This window comes from Ctenocephalides felis, unplaced genomic scaffold (genome assembly GCF_003426905.1).
Source record: "Ctenocephalides felis isolate EL2017-DRISC unplaced genomic scaffold, ASM342690v1 CF-g0.4_SCAFFOLD_01604, whole genome shotgun sequence".
Classification (NCBI taxonomy): Eukaryota; Metazoa; Arthropoda; class Insecta; order Siphonaptera; family Pulicidae; genus Ctenocephalides; species Ctenocephalides felis.
In genome coordinates this window covers 12,540,547-12,564,192 of record NW_020537758.1, presented here as the reverse complement: position 1 = coordinate 12,564,192, position 23,646 = coordinate 12,540,547, and the positions used below count along the sequence as shown (strand labels likewise).

The following is a 23,646-nucleotide window of genomic DNA, read 5'->3' as shown; positions in this document are numbered from 1 at the left end:
ATAGAACATATAAAAAAAATTCGATAGTGATCGGATCATTTGTTTTTGAGTAATCACTGCAGCAAATTCGAAAAATGCTATTTCGAGAAAAACGCGTTTAAGGATAGAATAATCGTTATACTATATACTATATACATACTCTTTAAATGTTTAAATGGCTGTGACTCAAAAACTATTGGAGATATCGATTTAAAATTTTGGTATGTTATGTTTAGAAGTATAACCTATCGAAATCTGGAAAAATTAAAAATTCGATTTTTTGAAAATTTCACACTAGTTGTGCCTCTTAAGGCAAAATGCCACTTACAACTAGTAAAATGTTCATAGTTTTAATAACTTCATAACTTAGCAGTCCCCCGTTTCCTTCGCTCTTAGCAAAATGGTTTCTAGCATTAGCACAGGCATTATTATTACAACTGCATGGTGCAATAAAAGCGCAGACTGCATAAAAATATGAAAAAACAAAATGAAAAGCATTTGGCTAATTTCGTTCTGGCCATTTTCCATTTGCCACCAGTAGTAGTTCCGTCGTATACCCACAGTCACAGTGTACTGATAGAGGTACATGGTGGCAAATTATTTTAATTCCGCCATCAGAAAGCTCATTAAGCGTTGTCGGCTGTAAACCCATGCGGGTTAATCCACATTTGATTGCCTGCCTTGCCGGAGGAAATAGCCCAGGAGCCGAAGGGCCGAAGGCAGAAATTAGATAAGTGGTAATTGACATGAATTATAATGTAGTTATGTGCGGAAATATGAGGTGTTACCAGGAATTACTTATGTAATGTTTAATGGCTATAATTTTACATATGGTAAATTAATTACAAAATTCGTGAAAGGTGATTTTGACTCAATTCTTCGAAAATGTTTGCTTACTATATTTGTTATTATTATTACAAGGCCCAATTGGACTTTGAGCCCAAAAGTCCAATTTGACTTATCAATTATCAATTATCTGACTCTGTTTAGTAAAACTCCCAGCCAAAACATCGTTGCAAAATGTGTTTTATTTGCTTATTTACAAAAATTTGTTACATGGTTCTTTTAACCTTTTAATAGTGCAATTACAGGACATATAAGTCTTACTTTTAATTTTAAAAGAATTTTACAAAATAAAAGCTACGTTATTCAACCAATGCAAAATATAAATTGAATGGTGACATTTTTGACACCGTGTATAACCTTGATCTGGTATTTTGTCAGAAATATTCATCAACAGAGTTGGAATAACTATTTATTTGATTTTTACCGTACAAAATTGATTTTTTAACATAATTTACTTTTTATTTACAATATTTTATTGTCTTCCAGGGTAAAGATTCAGTTGGTCTTTTTTACCCCATTTTACGTTTAAGCTTTTATAGAGGTTATATAAAAAAATCTGTTAAATCTAACTTAAAATTAACAATACTTCTTATAAAATAATTAAATAATGTACTCTCAAAAATTATATTAAAGTCTTGTAAACTAAACAACTCAAAACCTACGAAAGAAAGTACTTTTGTTATAGATTTGTATAGTTGATAACATTGTCGTTTAGACAAAGACAAGACCTAAACATATTTTTAAGATTTATATAAAAACTTTGTATATTTATGGCAATTTTAATGAAATTCGATTTTTGTTCGAGAAAATTAAAGAGAAAGAAAAAAAATTAGGATAAAGTCTATTTTAAAAGTTTTGAAATTTTCTTTAAAAAAAATCAATCAGGTCCCCCCGTCAGTACGATTCGATTGTAAATTATTCAAATCAGTTGATCCATGGTAACCAAATCGTGTATAAATAATTAAAAACATTTTGCACACATATGTTCATTTTTTTTAAGTTATGTCAAAATGTTCAGGGAGCCTTGAGACGTCAAGATATCCAAAAAAAATTATTTTCGATTTTTTTGCGATTGCTATTATTTACTATATGGGCGGCTAATAAATATTTAATGTTTTTAATTTTTTATTATTTATCAAAAATAGACTATATATTAAGACATGAAATAAAGTGGAATTAATATATTTCCATATTAATAATATATCATAGTGATTAAAAAAATTAAATATAATCTAGTTAATAGAGCAATATTAAGATTATCCAAAATAGAATAGTAATTGTTTACTATTCTACATTTTTTCGATTTATTTTCAAATATAGCGATGAGGTTAACACTTTGCTTCGTTATCACAAACCAGGGTTCAAATACGGACAACCTAATATCAAGCAGTAATAATAACCACTTGAAAATCTAAATCAAATTTGTTACCTATGCAAAAACTATAAATATATGTATATGTTTACGAAAAAAAAACATTAAAATGGATTGTATTTTAAAAATTACTCCTGTCAGCGCTTGTATTACCATCATTTGGTATGGGTAGCTATATCACAACTGGGAATTTACGCTGAAATGACAACATAATTACAAAGTAATGGTACGATTCATATATATTATATTATATCTATATATATATATATATATATATATATGTTATCCAATAATTGCGAGACCAAAGTAATTTGTCATTTGTTATATTACGCATCGTAATAAATTCGAAATTAACAAATTACTCTCTGCCATTGTGCGAATGTAATGGAAATTCTGAAAACAATTATTGATTGTCAGGAAATAGACACATATTTCAACTATTTATATTGAGGTTTATACTAAAACCGACATTTTAAAAAATAGAATTTGAAAGAGGATTTTTCCGGGACACCGAAATTGACCGGTTATAAAATTTTATAAAACAAACTATTTGCACTAAATTTCAGGCACATTTGGGAAATCAAAAATTTGATATATTATTACTTCGATTTTCATAAATTCAATAATTTTTAATTACGAAATTCAATACAAAATTTAATAATAGTCAAACAACTAGTAATAAAGAAGATCAAACATATTTGGAAAACCGAAATTTTAGCTAAAATTGTAAGAAAACATGACATATATTGCTTCTATTCCGCATATAACGTCTGACTAAGTTTAATAAAAAATCGAAATTTAAGTGCTTTACCGTATTTTTGGTGCAAATTTTACACCATCTTATTTGCTAAAAATTATATTTCTAGATTTCTTAAAATAAAAATCTAGGCTTGATTTGTGTAATTTATAACTCAAGAATGTTACTAATGAATAATTGAGTAATATGGTTTTAAAAATGAAGTTCATTTACACGAGTAATTTATGATATGTTTATAATACCGACATATGGTTTCTGAAAGAATCCTCAAAAGCTATTTTCATACTGACATACGTACATTTACTTATTCATGCATACAAAAGTACACTTATCATACGGAGTAATAACATGTCTTTATGTCTTCCCCCAAAGTTATTACAAACTCCTATGCAAAATACTAGAATTAAGGCTCACGAAATGGATGGATATAGGATGTAGGTAACTTTTGAAAAATATTACAACTTTCCATCGTTGGTTTGGTTGGATATGTCTGTAGTATGACTTGTCATTGCACGGTTCGATGGCCTCATTTTCGTTCAATTTATAATATCGCGTGTCTAGAATTATTTGGTGAATTCTCTCTTACTCGTCCTTGTTTGGAATATTTTCAATAATGTACGTGACCGGAGTAACTCAATATGTACATGCGCCCGGGAATGATGTATGTGAAAAAGGTCCCAGTATAATGTAGATTGTGGAATGATTTAAATACGTTTTTTGTGGATGACCTTTGAGTTTTTGTGATTCTTTCATTCGGGGATCGTGATATGTATGTGTAAGATACATGACTGGACAAGCATTTTTAGATTCCGTTGGTGAAATTGGATCTTTTTGTAATTCACCCAAAACTATGCATGTTAGCTTGTAACCAGAATTTATGAGTACGAGCTAGCCTAGAGATGTTATGCAATCGATTTTAATTTTTTATATTTTTAAATTTTAACTCTTTAAGAATATGTGTACTAGAAGATTTTTCAAAATTTAAATAATTTTCGAAGATATAGCTGTTTGACCACGATAATCCTCCACTGTTTACTTCCTCAACTTCTACGGGACCGATTTTTTTGAAATTTTCACTGAGTCATGTGAAAATTCATGCCATTTGACTAGAATACCTCTTAATTCAACTGCATTTTGGACATATATCTTTTAAAATGGTAAATTCATTTTTTAGATTCTATTTTTATAGCTAACATGATTAGGAGGTTTTTTAGAAGATAAAAGCTATTTTTCGTAAAATTTTAAATATCATTTTAGAAATATTCGATGTGAAAAGGCAATTTGAATTTACTTATTTCAATAAAAAAAATGATCACTATAGCTAAACAAGTTTTTTTAGGTATTACGTCACGACAGCACATAAATCACAAAAAATTATTTTAATTGCTAAAGTAAGTAAAAACTTTTTTTATATAAAACTTTCAAAAAAATTACAACTTTTTGATATTCTCTTATTTGTTAAAAATAGTAAATAACCCAAATTTGGGGATGTGTTTAGTTTATATAAAATGTCTATAAAAAAAAATCTGTAATAATTTTGAGTAAGTTTATGATCAATTGACCAATTTAACATGTTAATCGCCGGAATAATATAAAAAAAATCACATAGATCCTGGTAATTTTTTTAGATAATTTAGTTGAAAATGTACCAAGGAAATTCAATGCATCAAAACAATTTTTTTCGCCAAAATTCCTAGAAAACATTATATTTTCTGTCATACATATATGATTGATATAGCCTTATATTAACCCTATTTTTTTACCAAAACGCGTATGTGTGACATAGATTATATACAACATCTTAGGGTCAAAGATATGACTATCATGACTGTTTCTGATATAAAAATAACTAAATACCAAATATCATTTTATTATATCAACATTACATATACCATCAATAACGCAATATCCAATCCTTAACATTTGTCTTCCATATATCAACCACTTAATTTACTAGTGCTCGGGCGACTGTTGGCTCAAGGCAAATAACAACACATTTACAATTAGACTTTGGCATAAATCACAGAATCACTGGCTTTACTATCACAACGTTCTGCCCACACCATATTTCAATAGAACAGATTCGTAAGCATTAATTCTGGGAAAGGACAAGTCCTGGAATAAAAATCCTAAAACTAATTGAGGGTGTGGCTGAAATAATGGTCCCAGAGAAATCGAAATATATAATAGAGACTTATTTTTAAAAATATAGTTATAAAGTACTATACTATACATTAGGGTTTATACAAAAATCGACATTTCAGAAAACCGGTTTTCGAATTTTAAATTTGCTAAAAACCGGTTTTAACCGGTTTGCGAATTTTATATAGAAAATAAATTTTTGCTCGAATATTCTGTAATTTATCCGCAAATTTAGTGTAATTCAGAGCAGTATTTGACTGAATTTCTTTATTGATCAATTTTATAGATAGTAAATAAAATTATTTTGGTTTTAATTAGTAGAACTAAAAAATAATAGTTTATCTTGATTAAATAACTTTGATAATTATTCGTTATTCATGCATGATTTTCACATATAAGAATGAAAATATTTTTATGATGGTGAACGGAAAGTTTTCGAATAAATAAAAATAATACATTAATAAATAACAAAAATCCATTAAATTAAAAGAAAAATAAAAAATATTAGATACATGTTAATATCAATTTTAGTTTTGAAAACAATTAAGCTAAACTCGGATATTGTCTGTTCCGAGCAATTTTAATTAATTAATTTTAAAGATTCTAATTGTTTTTTTGTTTGATAAATATGATTTAAAAAACTGAGAACGTCTATCGAATTGCTACTTAGACGTGTCCTTTGTTTACTCACAAATTTTCCTAAAATATAAAATATTCTCATACTTGCGACCAAATTATGCTTAATTGTTTTTAAAGCCGGATATAATAATTCTACGTTTTTTGTTATTTAATTTGTGGCTTCTAGGGTTTAAAACTTTTTTTTAAGTTTGAGTAGAGGAAGTTCCTTCTTCAAGACGAAGCCAAACTGATTTAAATTAATATGTACATTGGTATAAAAATCTAAATTAATATATCAAATGCTATTGAACCGATATGATTTCAAGAATCAAAATGCTTTCATCTATCTTTTATATTTGGCTATATTTGTCATTTTTTATTCATACAGTGAAAACCGACTTTTTTTCACTAAAAACCCGATTTTCGAATTCCATAATTTTCGCCAAAAAACGGTTTTTAAAACCGGTTTTTGAAAACCGACAAACCCTACTATACATACATGTTACATTAAAATAAAATATGTTAATTAATACTAAGTTTGTTTTTTTTTCAGGTTTCTGCATCGGAGGATTTACATATTACTGGTAAGTCCTATTTTCATATAGAATTTTTTATTACCTCCATAAGTTATACAAAATTCAATTATTCCTTTGATTTCGGCAATCTTTAGAATATCATTTCCCAAAGCATCGTTTCATAAAACTTTCACCCTGATTATTCGTGTTTTGAAGTCAGTCGGGGTAAAAAGGCAGTTACACTTTACTTTTACGACTCCCGTAATTTACCAGCTGCAATTCATAGGAGGCGAGAGATCCGCTTCCCTATATTTTGCACAAGTGCCATAAAAAAGTAAACTGAATTTCTGAACGGCCGATGTAATAAACTAACAATGAGACAATTACTCGTAAAATATTTCAAGTTGTTGAAATGGAATGGCCACTGGTGAAATTGAAATTAATGGCGGTTTCTGAGAATAAGTATATCATGTATTTAGAAAAAGTATCGTTCATTCAAAGTGGGTTTATTTCGTCATCTATTATCCGACCAACCCAACCCATCCCGTTTCATTCCCGTTTTTTTTATCTCAACACACCACAATCAAAAAACCGTCATGCGGCGCACACAATATAATACAATACCCACACACGATATCGAATTGTTCACAGTCACTTTGATAATAACAACCGGTTGAATTCAATCTCGCCGAGTACGAGATGAGGGTCTATTCCAGATGCCTTATAGGGTATCAAAGTATAATCCCTAGTTTCCAGATGATGAGGCCTTGAAACGCGATTTATGGGCAGGGCAATAAAAATGCTAATCAAGATCTGCATGTGTGAAGACATACGGGTTCGAATTTGAATAAAAGATTACACAATTAAAATTCAACTTTGGAATTTTTTTGCAGTATGCAGTTGTAGAGTGTTAGTACGATTGTAGAATATATTAGGGTGGGGAAATAGAAATCTATTACTTTTGGTTTAAAATTTTAATTCATTGGTATGTGGTCGATTTTGGGCGATGTCACGGCTGCATACATATATCGGTCAACTTCGATCATTTCTCCGATTTTATCGACATTCTCGACAACCTGACATAAAAATCTCCAAGGACATCTTTAATATTAAAAAAATCCTAAACGAAATCTACGAAACCAATTGGATGTTACAATATTGCAACCATAAACACTATTCACAATTTTCATCACGCCATAGTTCATTTATGTTATTATTTTTGTATTACTGTTTTTATATTATTTTTATTTCGACTTTTTTTTTAATTTATATTCAATTTATTGTATTTATTTTATATTTTTTCTTTTTTTGCAAATATCAAAAATAAGACATTAAAGTAACGATTAACAAAAATAAATTATTACCTTCCAACGACCATAAATCTGAAATTGTTTGATTGATACTTTATGAGAAATCTCTCAGTATAGCCATCTACCATAAAAATAAAGGATTTCTTTTTCTGATTTTTTCTTTCCCCAACCTAATATAATTTGCCAGAATATATGAATGTGTAGAAGAATCGATTGATAACATCAAATTTCATATTATTGAAATAAAATTTGCAAAACTTTTACATATATCGCTTAATCTCTTCTTTCAATTTCCGTAAGGTAAGTTATTGTAATCGTCCAAAAATCGAAATTTAAAATTTTTGCATTTCTTCACGTTTTGAAGGTTTCTGAACATTTTGGCATACCTCAGAAAGAATGGATGGTGTGTGTGTATATGTAAGAATACAGTTTTTCGTCTACGTTTTCGGGTGCACGGATCAACCGATTTGACAGGTTCAAAAAACATTCAATTTCTATTGATAGGGAGATGTGCTGATCAGTTTTTGGCAAAGGCAGGTTCAGCCGTTACGGAGATACGAAGCAAAGAGTGCAGAAAATAGAAATGGAGTTTTTGAGAGAACGGAGTATCCGATTTGCATGACCCAAAAAATATTCAATTATTAAAAAAAAATTATTTCAGAAATATTTTTTCCAAAATAATGTTTTGTATATCGAAAATAATGCAGATTTTAATTCCAGTTCTGACCTAAAGTTCTAAAGCTCACTTATATACTTTAAATTAATAATTTTAACTTTACAATTCAGTTTATATAATTCTCATAAATATTAAACAATGTTACAGTATTTATAGTAATCTGTTCGTAAACATTTAATATTCCTCGAACATTTCGTTCCGATACGGGAAATTCCAGCAATTTGCCTTAAGGCACGGTGCCATACACAAGTTTTTTTAGCAGTATGCAGTTATAGAGTGTTAGTCCAATTGTAGAATATACTAATGTAATTTGCCAGATTATATTTTAATATGTGGAAGTTCGATTCATAACAAACTCAAAAATTTTCTTTTACCCAGATGGCAGTAAATGTTTTTTACCTGTGATGAATGCAAAGAATGGCAGTCCCAGATTCACGTACAGACCTACCTATGTATCTTTTGTATGTCGAAACCGTGTATCGTATCGTATCAATCATCTTTCGAGAGTGTGACAATGACCACTTGAATGAATTTAGTGCGGCGGAATGCGGCCGAGCCAGGTGATACGCGCTCCGATGAGTTTTTCACCGATGATTAGATGTTTTATATAAAAATGAATAATGTCTGAGGCTTTGTCAAATGTATCGTATTACGCTTGATAGAAATATTTTTTGCTGTAAATATTTTAATCACTAGGAACGAAGTGGAAAGAACAATCAAGACGTGTGTGGTTTAGAGTTAGTTTTTTGCATTAAGTATAGGTAATATTCATAGCGTCAATATTATCAAACAGCTTTGCTCTTATCCGAGTAATTTTATTTTACGTTTGTAGGTGTTTCAAAAGTCTTATATAGATTTTAAAACATTTAAATGTTTGCCGAACCGCAGAATTTACCCGTCAGCAATTCAGCATTCTCCACCATGAATTCGTAATGTAGTTTGATCGCGCCGCTCGCTGTCGGAATTGCAAGAGCTTTTTATTTAACCATCGCTTCGAAATTTCCGAATGATTTAAACTTTGAATAAAAGATACTTTATAGCGAATAACACCAACTATCGCAGAAATAGTCCGCTGAATAGAGGTTCAAATACCCCAAATGTATGTTGACTGACAAAATTGTAATAATTGTTTCTTGTAAACGAGATTTTATCCTAATCGATTTTTAGTTACGCTTTCCAAAATTTAGCTATTCAAGCATTGGTGTACAAGAGGATTTTCCAAAATTTAAGTAGTAGCTGTTTGACTACGACAATACTCCTCTATTTTTCCACAAACTATTGTTTCGACACGATACACGCGATTTCGCAACTTCTACTGAACAGACTTACCTGAAATTTTTACAGAGTCTGCTTTACAAACTTTTTGCATCAGGATGAACCACGCTCATCCCCAAATTCCGATTTTTCCAATTTTTTAAATTTTGTTAATATAAAAAAAGTTGTGATTTTTTTATCAGACAGTCGCTATTTTATAAATTTTGTCTTTGCCTTGTTAATAGTTTATACCAATGTTACTTTATTTATTTTATTTTTATAACCTTTCGGGCAAAATGAGAGATATGGTCATGTGTCAATTTATAAAGTACCATAATTCATCATCTGCTTGTGTTAAAACTTTTTGACTGTTCTACATTTTTATTTTTTCTGTTCTTTAAAACATTAATTAAATTAATTTTGAGTAAAAAAAATTATTTAAAACATTTTTTTCTTTTTAAAGGCCTTTTCCAAAGTCACATATAATCCACGCTTATAGACTAGAATTTTCCCTTAAATATTCAGATTCAGTCGTTTTGCCTTTTCTGGAAACATTATAAAAATAAAAATAGTTTAGTCGGTTACATATCAAAAAATTGTACGCACTGTGAATGTACAAATTTCATAAAAATATAAATAGTGTTCTGGTGAATGGAAAGCTGAGCTTTATCACCTGCAACATTGATATCGTGTGTAAATTCTAACAAAGAATGTGACGTGTGGTTTCCGAGCACGCAAAACTTTGCATTGTGTTGGAAATGAAAATGAAATCATTTCAAAATATTTCTATATATAAATATTCTGCTAAATTGCGGATAACATTTCAAAGCAAATTGTTATCTGGCTTTACCAGTATACGGTTTCAAAATTGTATGGAAATGTAATATTGACACATTTTCAAATATCTTTCTGCGGAGAAAATATTTATACTTATGAGCTTTTGAACATATCGAAGTAGTAGTTTATGTTTTCACGAAAGAATGCGATTTGCTAATGTTACGTCTTATCGACGTTTCAAGTCTTTCTGAATCGAATGAGACCAAATTTGGAAAAAAGTATGTGCGCCAATTTTTCATCTTTCTTCGACGATTCATCAAAAAATGACTAGATTAATTTCAGAAATTCAAAAGCTATTCGATAAAACTCGGTAAGGATTGAGAATTTTGTTCGACGATCAATCGATTTTTTAACTTTCTAAAATAAACTCGATTGTTTAGACTTTATGTTATTGGTGGTATATGTAATGTTGATTCAATAAAATGAGATTTGATATTCAGTTATTTTCTAATCAAAAATATTGAATAAGATGAATGGTGATGCATCGCCATGCTAGTCATGTGTTTTACGCTAAGAAGTTCTACACAATCTATGTCACACATACGCAATTTGGTAAACAAAATAGTGTTAATATAAGGCTGTATCAGTCATATATGTGTGATAGAAAATATAATGTTTTCTAGGAATTTTGGCGACAAAAATTGTTTTGATGCAATAAATTTCCTTGGCACATTTTCAAATAAATTATCTAAAAAAATTACCAGGGTCTATGTGATTTTTTTTTATATTATGTCCCCCCCCTCTCCCTTGGAGATACATGGTGTATATTTATTTGCCTCAAAAAAAACTAAAATTTTTGATTTTTTTTTTTGAAAATGTTTGAATTGAAAAAAACAAATAGTTATAAAATAAGTACTCGTGATATCTTACTAAACCCCACTCTCCCCAGCGTGATATTTCGTGATTTTTTTTAAAAATAGTAAAAATTGGAATTTGGGCATAATCCTAGTTCGGGCTATAGATAAGTCTAAAAACAAGACTCTCTGAACATTTCAAGTGAATCGGTCAAGTAGAATTCGAGAAATCGTGTCAACAGTATTGCAAAAGTCTGTTCTGAGAAAAACGCATTTAAAGTTTTGCGTGACGCCAAACCAGTATGGAGACAGAGTCAGTAAAATGCCTATATCTCCGAAAATAATTCAAATTTTCAAAAACCTTCTCGTACCCATATTCTTAGATAGTTAAACTTTGAAAATATGAAATAAAAAAATCGATTTGTTTGAATTTCTACATTAGAATACCCCGTTAATGAAAGCGAAAATTTTATTTTCGAAATAATCAGTTGAACATTTTACCTATATAGCTGAATCACAATTTTTATTAATTATTAATACTTACGTATGAGGAAGTTCATGCAACTCGCTACATACAACCATTTAATTCTTTAATTACCAATGTTCTAAATATATTTTTAAAATATCCTTTATCCATTTACATTCATTATCGAGACATACACACGATCACACGAGATATATCTCCGGTCCTTTGATCTCGAATTCCAACTTTCGCGTAGGCCGAGCTTAAGCAGTCACGCATAACCGACGCCTGGCGTGTGCTGAGGGTTACGGATTAATTACCCTAATTTGACAAACTGTTCGTACGGGAACGACGGACCGAAAATGTTCTTCTATCCCTTGCCCTTGGCTTGACACTTTATACGAACAGTAGCTCGTAAAACACACGGTGATAGGAAGATACATCAAAAAAAGGGTGACATATTTTTTTAATTCCCGAAGGAGAAGTTTATGTTTTCATCAAAAAATCCGATTCGCTAATTCTATGTTTTCTCGACGTTTCAAGCCATTCTGAATCGAATGAGACCAAATTTGGAAAAAGTATGTGTGTGTGTGCACGTGTATGTAAACAGATTTTTTGGTCTGGATTTGAGCAAAAAGTCAATTTTTATTAGATTTTAAAAAATGAATAAGAACTCAATACCTAGATGTACAATTTGTTTTTTAACTTCCGGTAGGGTAGTTACAGTAATGGGCTGAAAATCGAAAATGAAAATTTTTGCATCTCTCGACGTTTTGAAGGTTTCTAAACATTTTGGCATATCTCCGAAAAAATGGATGTGTGTGTGTGTGTTTTGTATATCCGCATTTTTTCGTCCACGTTTTCGGGCGCACGGATCAACCGATTTGAATGGTTTAGAAAACATTCGATTCCTTTTAATAGGGAGATGTGCTGATTAGTTTTTGGCAAAGGCAGGTCCAGCCGTTACGGAGATACGGAGCAAAGAGTACAAAAAATAGAAATCGAGTTTTCGAGAGAACGGATCATCCGAATTGTATGATCCAAAAAACATTCAGTTCGCAATGACAGGGAAAAGTGGTTATTAGTTTTTGGCAGAGGTAGATCCAGGGGTTTCGGAGATACAAAGCTAAATGTTAAAAAAATGGCAGTTTTTGAGAGAACTAAGCGTCCGATTTAAATGATTCAAAGAACTTTCTGCTTGTTTCAACAAAATAATTGCTTTTGGAAAAAAAATTGTTTCAATTTTTACAGTCTAAGCGACACTCTGGTGCAAATGTTTACCCGAGTGCGTTTAGACTGTTTATGTACTGGAGGAGCACTTTTCCAATTTTGTGAAAACTATTGAAAAATGTGAAAATGCCGCCAAGCTAAACACAGTATAAGTGAAAATGTCGCACAGAATCATTTGCAAATGCGTTTAGACTGTGACTATACGGGAGCACTTTTTCAATCAACTATTTTTTTTTTTTTTGAAATTGAATTCGAAATAAAATGACGATTGTTAATGTTCTGGAGATAAATTGATTTATGGTATACATTTGATTTGCTCAGATATAACAAGACAGCAAAAATAATAAAAGTTACAGTATTTGTAATAATATATTTGAAAACGTTTAAAATTTCTCGAATATTTCATTACTGTACGGGAAATTTCAGCAATTTGCCAAGGCACGATGCCATACACCACTAGTTTTTCTAAAAATGATTAGTAAAAATTTATATAGAATAAAGCGGGGCTAAAAGAACCATTAGTCCTAAAAAACTATCTTTAATAATCAGCTTTTTCACTGATTTGCCATCAGAACGAGAAATTTTCCCCCGTACACGTGTCGCTGTAGGCGCACTTGTAAACAAAAATACGCACTCGGTGCGTTCGAATGCGTGAGGGGAACAAAACGGCAAAAACGGCTTTGATGATCACACGACGGCATGTGTGAATTTAATGATACATATACAAGAGGACTAACACGTGCAGACAGACAGAACACCAACACTTTGGCACGTCCGCGATTTTATAAGCTTCGGAATATATCACGAAAAAAGGAAAAATATACTGCTGCAAATCGTTGATCTTTTATAAGAAGGCTTTGATCATGGGCGTTTTTTCTAGAGCTCGTTTCAAGGGTTTCAGGGTTTATAAAAGTTATTTTTTGAGATCGAAGACAGTGTAAAAATAGAGAGTTTAATTTAAAAGTATGTACTGCAAATTGTTGATTTTTTATAAGAAGGCTTTGATCAAGAGCTTGGACAAGAGTTGCAGGATTTCCAAAAGTTATTTTGGGCGATCCTAAAAAGATACAGTGAATTTACTCAGAATTGCTTTCTTAGCGTATAAAATATAAATAAAATATAAATCAAGATCTATATAGTTTGTTTTGACTAAATATTGATATCAAGACTTATTCGTTCAAGTCACATTTGGTTTTTAATATAGATTTATTTAATAAATCTATATTAAAACCCAAATGTAACTTGAACGAATAAGTCTTGATATCAATATTTAGTCAAAACAACCTATATAGTTCTTGATTTGCTAATTTATAACTTTTATAGCATACTTCTATAGATTAGCATATTAATTTTTAATTAATAAAAATTTAATATTTTTTCAACTAAAACTAAACTAGTGGTGTATGGCATCCTGCCTTAAGGAAAATTGCTGGAACTTCCCGTTCGGTAACGAAATGTTTAATGAGGAATAATAAATGTTTTCAAATATATTAGATTGATATAAATTAAATTATAAAGGTAAAATTATTTATTTAAAGTATATAAGTGAGCTTTAGAATTTTAGCCAGACTTAAAATTAAAATCTAAATTATTTTTGATAAGCAAAAAAAATGGAAAAAAATCCAAAAGCAAATGTTTTGTCAACACAAGCAGAAAGTTTTTGGAATCATTCAAATCGGATGCTTATTTCTCTCAAAAACTGCCCTTTTCTGTACATTTATCTCTGTATCTTTGAAATGGTTGAACATGCCTTCGTCAAAATCTAATCACCACTTTTCCCCATCATTACAAATTGAATGTTTTTTAGATCATTTAAATCGGATGCTCCGTTCTCTTAAAAATGCGATTTGTATTTTCTGCACTCTTTGCTCCGTAACTCCGAAACGGCTGGACCTGCCTTTACCAAAAACTAATTTGCAGATATCCCTATTAATATGAATCAAATGTTTTTTTAACAATTCAAATCGGTGCGCCCAAAATCACACACAAACACGCACACACGAACATCATTTTTTTCTAACTAGACTGTAAGCGAGACTGTAGTTTTTTTTTTAATTCAATATGAAAATTTGCTTTATTTGACTTAAATACATACATTAATTTTTACATAAAGATTTAAATTGTATACACTTATTCTAGGAATATTATTATACTATCATAGACTGTAGTACCATGAATCCTTTTGGTTATTTTCTATATCTTGGCCTCTAACTTTCCCATTCATTACGATATTAAAAACTTCGCCTAACAACCTATTATTTACATAAGGTCTTTATTTTATGTTTATGGACCTAAATATCTCGTCTAATGACCGCTTTTGTATTATTTCAAAGGGAACGGGGGCCAAGTCTAAGAACTAAGAGCGTCTTTGTTCTTTTTCCGCATTATTTATTTGCTCTCCGAGAGAGAGCATTACGGCTCAATTACACTCGAGTATAACTTTAACGGCATTCGGTCCTGGACTTAGCGCCGAGATATTTTCAATTAATTTTCTTCACTGAAATGGTTTCTTTAATTGCTTCTGTTTAATATTTCTCCAGTAATTTGAGACGTGCGTTATTTATGACATCCTCGAGCGATATCGAAATATGTGAAAAAAGAGAAATAACCAAAATTATTTGGTCTAGATACGTATAATTATTCTAAATTATAACAACAATTGTTTCATAATTTCATTATATTTCTAATATCAAAATAATGACACTCGGATCAGATTATGATACAAAAAGGTCATTAAAGAAAGTTGTACGATAATTCATTGGACGCGAGTTTTACCTGTTTCTTATGATGGGCTCAGCTTTTATATATTTACGGAAACATTTCTGGTTTTATGATATAATAATACGATACGTGTTGAATAAAAAACAGGTGTAAATTTCCGATAGCTGGAAGTGCATATTTATAGATTGGAAAGAGAATGTGATAGATTAGAATTCTATCAATATACATAATTTACTTAAACTACAAAATATTGGAGCTATTTCGTTTTCCTATGATATAAATTTGGATTCTCATATTTTATATATTAAAAGATTCTGTAAACGTATGTGTGAATTACCTAGGTTATTAGTTTATGCTTTATAAAATATCATATGGCAAAAGCAATTAACAACATGGAAATTAAAATTAGTATAAAATTATCTAATGTTTTGGTAATTTTTAACAAATAAATTAATCTAGTATAAATTTACATCTAACAAATTAGTATTCGTTAACACGAATATATAATTTCAAAGTTCATTTATTACTACTATGAAATTTACTATTGTTTAACCACAGCCTAAATAAAATCCATTCCCATACCATTCCTTTCAATAATAAATTTTTCAAAAAAAATCTGGTTCTGGCAAGTTTATACCGAAGCAATTAGCGGTTTCCAAGGTTTATAAAATGATGCCAGAAAACACGTTAATAAAAGTATTAGAACTGCCGATCTTTCAACTTTTATAGATCTGATAAATTGCTTACAAAGTTTATAAAATCACCGCAACACTTCCTGTATTTTAGACAAGAAATATATTAAAATGCCAGGAGAAGGTTGTTTAAGAAAGTGTAAACGATTATAATATATTCTTCGATATAAAAGATTAGAAGTGACGGGAAAATGCTGATACTACAAAATTATTTTACTATATTTTTATGTTTTTTATTATGTAGTACCTATATACATAGCGTTTTCAGTTCAATGATTACATTGAAATGACATTCCAAATAAAAACTGGGAAAAACATAAAAGAAACAAAAGAAGCAATACCGATACAAATCGATCTTATAAAATTCCTCCAATCTCTTTTTCTAAAAGCAGACACGAGTACCACAATTCGACTGGAAATTCTTGTCTATGTCATTTCCTTTATTTTTGATGTCATCCCAGCAACAAAATCGATATGATTTTATAATAAAATCAAGTTAATTAATTCATAAAGAATAGCCAACAAAATATTTTCGTTTTAACATCAATATTTTAGTTTTATTTTGAAAAATATTAAATGATTAATAATTAACAATTGATCTGCTAATTTATAGAAGTTTAAGAAAGTTATGAATTAGCAAATTACGAACTACATAGGTTATGATCAAAACTTAATCACGTGATCTATTTCTAAGGATTTTTTGGGAATCTTGGTAGAATTTTTGGAAAGGCAAGTCTAGCGGTTTCGGAGATACAGAGGAAAATGTAAAAAAAAGCTATTTGGCGGTCTAAAATGATCATTAGACATGTGCGCATTAAATTATCAGATACTTATAGAGAATTTAAACATGAGTACTAAATTTTTTACATTTTTTTGGGGTTCCGTACCAAGGTATTTACTTTTTAAAGTTCTCTCGTACGGTTCAACAAACATCAAAACTTTCAGATTATTTTTTCTCAAAATGTTCAAAAACATACAAAGTTTTATGCTCTTCATATAAATTTTAAATTCAGAATTCAGTTATAAATCTGTATAAATTTCATAAGCGTTATTCTACTCATAAAAACTATATCTTCAGATGCATTTATTCGGCATCTCTTCTTAATGTAAACATTTTTAAGTGTTTTGAGCGATAAGATCGTCACTGTATAATATATGGACGAATAAATATATAGTATTTATAATTAAGTCTTTAAAAAAATTAAAATAATTGTTATTAATGATTGATCAATATTTATTGATTATTAATTTTTTTGCTCGGATATTTAATTCTGGTACGGAAAATTCAAGCAATTTGCTTTGGCACGGTCTCATGCACCACTAGTTATTCTTCGTCGGTTGTTATATATTGTGGAAATGTGATAATTTATCATATATTTCCAACAGCAGATTTTTTTTTTTAAATTATTTCTTATAACCAATCTGAACCTTGGGTTCAATGAGGTTATTTGCTGACAGGTACAGGGCTTTTAGAAATTTCCATAGTGGGGAATTTCTTTACATAAATATATTGATGTTAATTTCTTAAATCTTGCGGCCACTTTCCTTTTAATCTTCTCATAGGTACTTGTTTTAGCAAGTCTTTTATTAGAGTGTTTTAACTGCAGAATTAATTCCGAATATATTAAAAAAACAATCACAAAAATATTCTGTTATTCTCCAATATCAAATCTGACTCAATAGCCACATTTGAAATATTTTTATCATAATCAATTTTCGTATATTATTTTTCTCATATAAGTCTGAATTGTCTCAGTTGCCTCAGAATCACAAGTGTCTCTTCGTATTTATCTCTTGTCGTAGAGACGGTAATAAGTGGTTGTACGAAGTAGCTGTACGTAAGGGCTTTATTATACTCTTACACATGCAATTGTTTTATATGAAGATCGTAGACACAAAGCTGGTGATAAAAGAAAAAATAGATAGATAAAATACAGATATTTGTTTTATTTTTTATTTTTTACATAAACTTGTTTTAACTGTGTAAATGACTACTGGGGACTTCGTTCGCGTGGGACTTACAAGGGGAACCTCAGATTTACTTTTCTGAAATTTTGTTGAAACTTAGCAAAGTGATAGAGTTGATAGTCAAATTGAATGGTTTAAAATATTATTGGCCTAGGTAGGAGAAGCGGTTTATTTATAAAAATAATTAAAGCTCTATCAATTATTTTATACATTTTGCAGAAAAGTGGTTACATCTGTATTTCATCTCATGTATATTTGCTCCCTTGCTTTTGCCTCGTGTGTGGCATTTGTCAATGGAGCGAGTTACATAACATTCGCTCTGCAGGATGTGCGATATCTTGTTACCAGACGTATATAACTAACTGCTTGTAAGGTTATCATATATCGTTTCGAGAAGTTATTGCGAATTGCTGTTTTGCAAATTGCACAACATCAAACACTTGTAATTTAATTAGCTTCACTATTAATTGATTCGTCAATTTATCATTAGGACTAATTGATGGCGGAAAAGATGGGCCTGAGTGTTCAACAAAATCGTGTTCAATAGATTCTGAAAATTATATGAGAAAATTGTAATAACTTTGTGAACCGAACTGCATAAATTCGGAATTAATTAATAGTTAATCACGATTAGGTTGACGAATATACTCGTCATGGAGAAGTTTTAGAATTTTGTGTATTGACGTGTATGTTTGCCATGCATGTAAAGGTTACAATAATTATTTACTATTTAAATTTTTAGCTTAGTTGGCTGTGGGCGACGATTTTACTCATCATGGAGAAGTGTTAAAATTTTGTATATTGACGAACATGTTCGTCATGCATATAATGGTCACTATAATCATTTGCTATTTGAAATGTTAGCTTAGTTAGCTGTGGTTACCGAATATACTCGTCATGGAGAAGTGTAAGAATTTTGTGCATTATCATGGGTATAAAATGATGAACATATGCTTGTAAATTATAATTTATGAGAAAAACAAAATATATTCTGAAATGTCAAGTTATTTAAAACTTCTCCATGGCGAGTATTTTCGTCAATTACATTAAATGAAAAAATGAAATTTTATAAGTAAAATAATATTTGTCATAAAAACCCTAAACCGTTATTATCCATTCTGTGTTCTGACAGGTATCTATATATTTGTACCAAAAATTACTCAATTTTCTTTGAAATCTGTTGACATAAAAACATAAATCCTTCCTATAATTTCATACACCGTTATGATAAAATAAAATTTAGTACCAAACATATTGAAAGATTTGTAAATTCAGTATATTACGGCAAACTCTTTTAAAACCCGTATCCCTACATTATTATATTTATTCCGAACGGTACTTCTTCCAAATAATCAGCTATACGATATGCAGACACAATAAAACTATTTACGTTCCCATCCTTATCCAAAGAAGTATAGTATTCAAAACGGGATATTCCGAACTTGCAAGGTATTTTTAATACACCCTTCTATATAACAATGAAAAGCTTTCGTGAAGAGCTTTGAATCGAAAGCCCCACGTGTACTTGAAAGCTTTCTTGCATTTACGGAGATTTTATACTCGGAATTCATGTTTAGTAAATAAATTTATTTTGCAAATGGTCGTTTATATTCAAACGTAGTTGTAAAAGAAGTTTTTGGCAATTAAAATTTTAATTGGCACACACACACTCCTACTTTTTACAAATTTGGTCTCGTTTGATTCAGCATTTACTTGAAACGTAGAGGAGACACAAAAGTAGCACATAGGATTTTCTAGCGAAAACATAAACTTCTTCGGAAAGTTAAAAAAATGCTCTAAGCTCTACTTATTAATCAATAAATATTACATTTTTTGAAGATCTTTGCAGTATAATAAACTTAAATTTCCCGAACCTCATTCTTGTTAATCTTGCAAATCGCGTAGGAAAGTTCAAGTATGAATCGCGATATATATCATAATTTTTGAACCCGCTGCTCTGCGGCTGATATTTATTATTAGACAAGAATTATCGTTCTCCTGGTGCCGTTAAGCGCACGACAAAAGAAAATTACGCCTCTGAGATATATTATATCTGGAGAATTTCGTAAGAAGTTATGGAAGTCTTTCTAATTCCAAGATTAAAAATAATAGCTTGCTGCCACGACGCGACGGATATCAGGGCCAGAGATTAAAAACACCAAAGACCATAATAACTTTTAATTTAATTATATCAAAATAGATTATAAAAGTTAGTAAAATTATAAAAAAAATTAATATATATAATTTTTATATTTTTATTTCGTAATTTTTTTTTTTTGAATTTTTACGATGAGTTTCCTCTAGCTTGTAAAAATTAACAAAGCCATTTTGTTTTTAACCATGATTATTTAACCAGATAAATTCTAAATATTATGATCAAATATGATAAAATAATTAACTTCCCGTAGGGAAAGTTATAGTAATCGCAAAAAAATCAAAAACGAAAATTTTTGTAATTCTCGACGTTTCAAAGTTTTCTGAATATTTTGGCATACCTTAGAAAAAATGGATGTATGTGTGTGTGTGTGTGTGTGTGTGTGTGTGTGTGTGTGCGTGTATGTGTGTGTGTTCGGATACAAATTTTTGTCGACGATTTCAGGAACACCAATTTGAATAATTTAAAAAAAATGATAAGGAGACGTGCTGATTAGTTTTTGGCAAAGGCAGGTCTAGCCGTTCCGAAGATATGGGGCAAAAAATGACAAAAACGGTAACTCAGCTTTTAAGAGAACTGAGCGTCTGATTTCAATAATTCAAAAAACATTTTACTTGTATTGACAAAATGAAGAACTTATCAAATTTTCATAAAGGCAGGTCTAGCGATTTCGGAGATCTAATGAAAAAAGTAAAAAAAAAATGCCATTTGGCGGTCAAAAATGATCATTAGACATATGCACATCAAATTATCAGATATTTTATAGAGATTTTAATAATAAGTATAAATTTTGTTTACATTTTTATGGGTTCCGTACCAATGTTTATCCGTTAGACGGTGACGCGGCGCTTAAGCGCTTCGATATTTCTTCTCTATGCAGTTAAAGCAGTACGATTGCTTTGAAAAAAGTTCAAAAAGTCTTTTTTTTTCAAAAAAAAGAAAATTTTTGTCAAAAATTTATTTTAAATCTAATTTTTTCAGAGTAAATTTTTTTCAAAAATGTTAATCTTTTTTTTTTGGTACGGGAAGTTCCAGCAATTTGCCTTAAGGCACGAATATTATGTTTTTATTTTGTTATTTTTTTATTTAAATTTTTATGATTATTTTGCTCTAGCTTGTAAAAAATAACGAAGCTCTTTTGCTTTTTACCATGATTTTCAGATAAATTCTAAATTTCATGATCAAGTGCAAATTTTGAAAAAATGGAACTTTTCTTAATGCCTGTTTCAAAATAACCTCGTTTAGCCAAAACTAAAATTTAACTAATTTTAGTATGTAATATTATCATCGAGCAAAATGTTGACAAACCCTACCTCTATTTCAAAGAAAACATTTTATCATCTGGAGCGAGGATTAAAAACCGAGCCAAGACGATCCGTCCTCCCGATAAGATATGAAAAGCTTGAAAGTTCAATTAAAACTTGATAAATCATATTTGATGACATCGGAGAACCTTTTCTTTTCTTCGGGCAGGGTTATCCGAGGATTAGGCGGATAGATAATATAAAATTCTATGAACTGCGGATAATTGGATTACACGACGAAGGCGGGGATCGGCCGAGAAAAATAAATTAGACCCGACGGTTACAACGGACGGATTATTTTATAGAGATAATACGCAGTGAAATTTTCAGAACGATGTATTAATTTTGGTTCTTTAAACTATATCATTTTCCATTACCAAACTCATCCCTTGCATGCTCATGGCTATTACCCATAATAAATCGCGTTTAAATTATTCATGCATTGTCCGCCTAATGTTCGGTATCTAATCCAGAGATATGGGTTTTAATATTCGCGTATATACACTAACGATAAGTGCAACATCACGATTTCTATTCCAACGATACGGAATCGCGTTCATGAACCGAATTTGCATGTAATTAGGAATTTAGCGTTCCGCAAAATCACACACGGTTGGTGAATGTGTAATGATGAAGCACGAAGCACGAAGCAACTGTTTCGAACTTATGTGTAATAATTCAATTATGTATGTTGTGCAATTGAGGATGAAAAAAACTATACTGGATAAACGACCAACATATTTTGCAATTTTCTTGTTTAGATTAAAAATCAGTTTTCGAATCAAATCGAAAAAAATATCTTGCTTTTTTATTTCTGCTGCCACGACGCGACACGAAGGTAAAAGGGCATCTTCAGTTGTCAAAAAATATTTTGTTTGGCTTTTTTAGATTTTCTAACACAATCCGCACTTATTCAGTTTCCAACCTAATATATTCTGCAATAATATGTGATGATTATTATTAATAACAATTTAAAATTTAAACCGCGATAACGCTTTCCATTACCGCGATTACCATATCCAAAGGGTGTCGCTATTCGTACAGTGTGCGAATAATAATAATTCCGTGCACATCGTTTCTATCATAATACCTACTACCGTTTTCTGAATACATTTGTGCGAACAATAGCACCCGCATACAGAGGCGAAAAGATTCATATTATTAATCATCTGGTAGGGGCCGCAAATTCTTCAGGATTCCGTTTCGTTATCAACCTACGGGCATTCCCCAGGAGATGCTTCGGATCTCAGGTTGCAAACTTTAATAAAATAGTAATAGAAATACAATCATTTGTTTTAAAAAAATATTATGAGCTACACAAAAATATTCAAGCTTAGGTCATTAAGGTTAACCAAACCAAATGCATCACAACAAATAACTCATATCACAAAATAATGTTGAGTGCAATTCCCGGCTAATTCATAAATGTAGAAATATGTCCTTTAGCCATGTATAGAAATTTTTGGTTTTGGGACATTTTGGCTTAAGGTGCTTCAGGCCCCGCTCTACCCTAATTCAATAACAATATAATTCAGCTTCTATTTTTCACTAATGAAATTGTTCTAACAACATCAAGATTTATTAGCATTTGACATTAAAACTTCTGTGTTATTAGGAGAGTGTAACAGAATAAATTCTGTAATATAACAAACATTTTCCGAGTCAACATTTCAGGAGAAATTGTTGGCAATCCTTTCCCAATACTTTTGCGACGGAGCATTTATATTGCGGCATTAAAACGTGTTGCGCGAATTTCTAACGATATGCCACGCCGCTCTGCAATGTCGGAATCTGAATGCTTCTACGTGGTTTTTCGAGTTGTTTATGAATTCAACATGAAAGGAAATGTTTCATTTTATATATTATTACATTTTATTAAAATTGCACTGAATGCACTTTTATGAAAATTGCACTTTTAGTAAGCTACCACGTGTATTTAATTTTAACCTTAGTTAAAATCTACAAGGTTATCAAAAAAGAAGTTTTTCTCGGTTCTAAAAATAGACGTGATTT

General features: G+C 30.2%; 1 protein-coding gene across 1 annotated transcript in view; it reads left to right on the top strand.

Moving 5' to 3' along the window:
• Positions 1-3,302: 3,302 nt before the first annotated feature.
• Positions 3,303-23,646, top strand: part of LOC113373386 (serine protease inhibitor 27A-like) — a 116,858-nt gene continuing 96,514 nt past the window's right edge. Inside the window, exon 1 of the mRNA XM_026613687.1 lies at positions 3,303-3,388. Coding sequence (XP_026469472.1) covers positions 3,303-3,388 — 86 coding nt within the window. The remainder of the gene's footprint in view (positions 3,389-23,646) is intronic.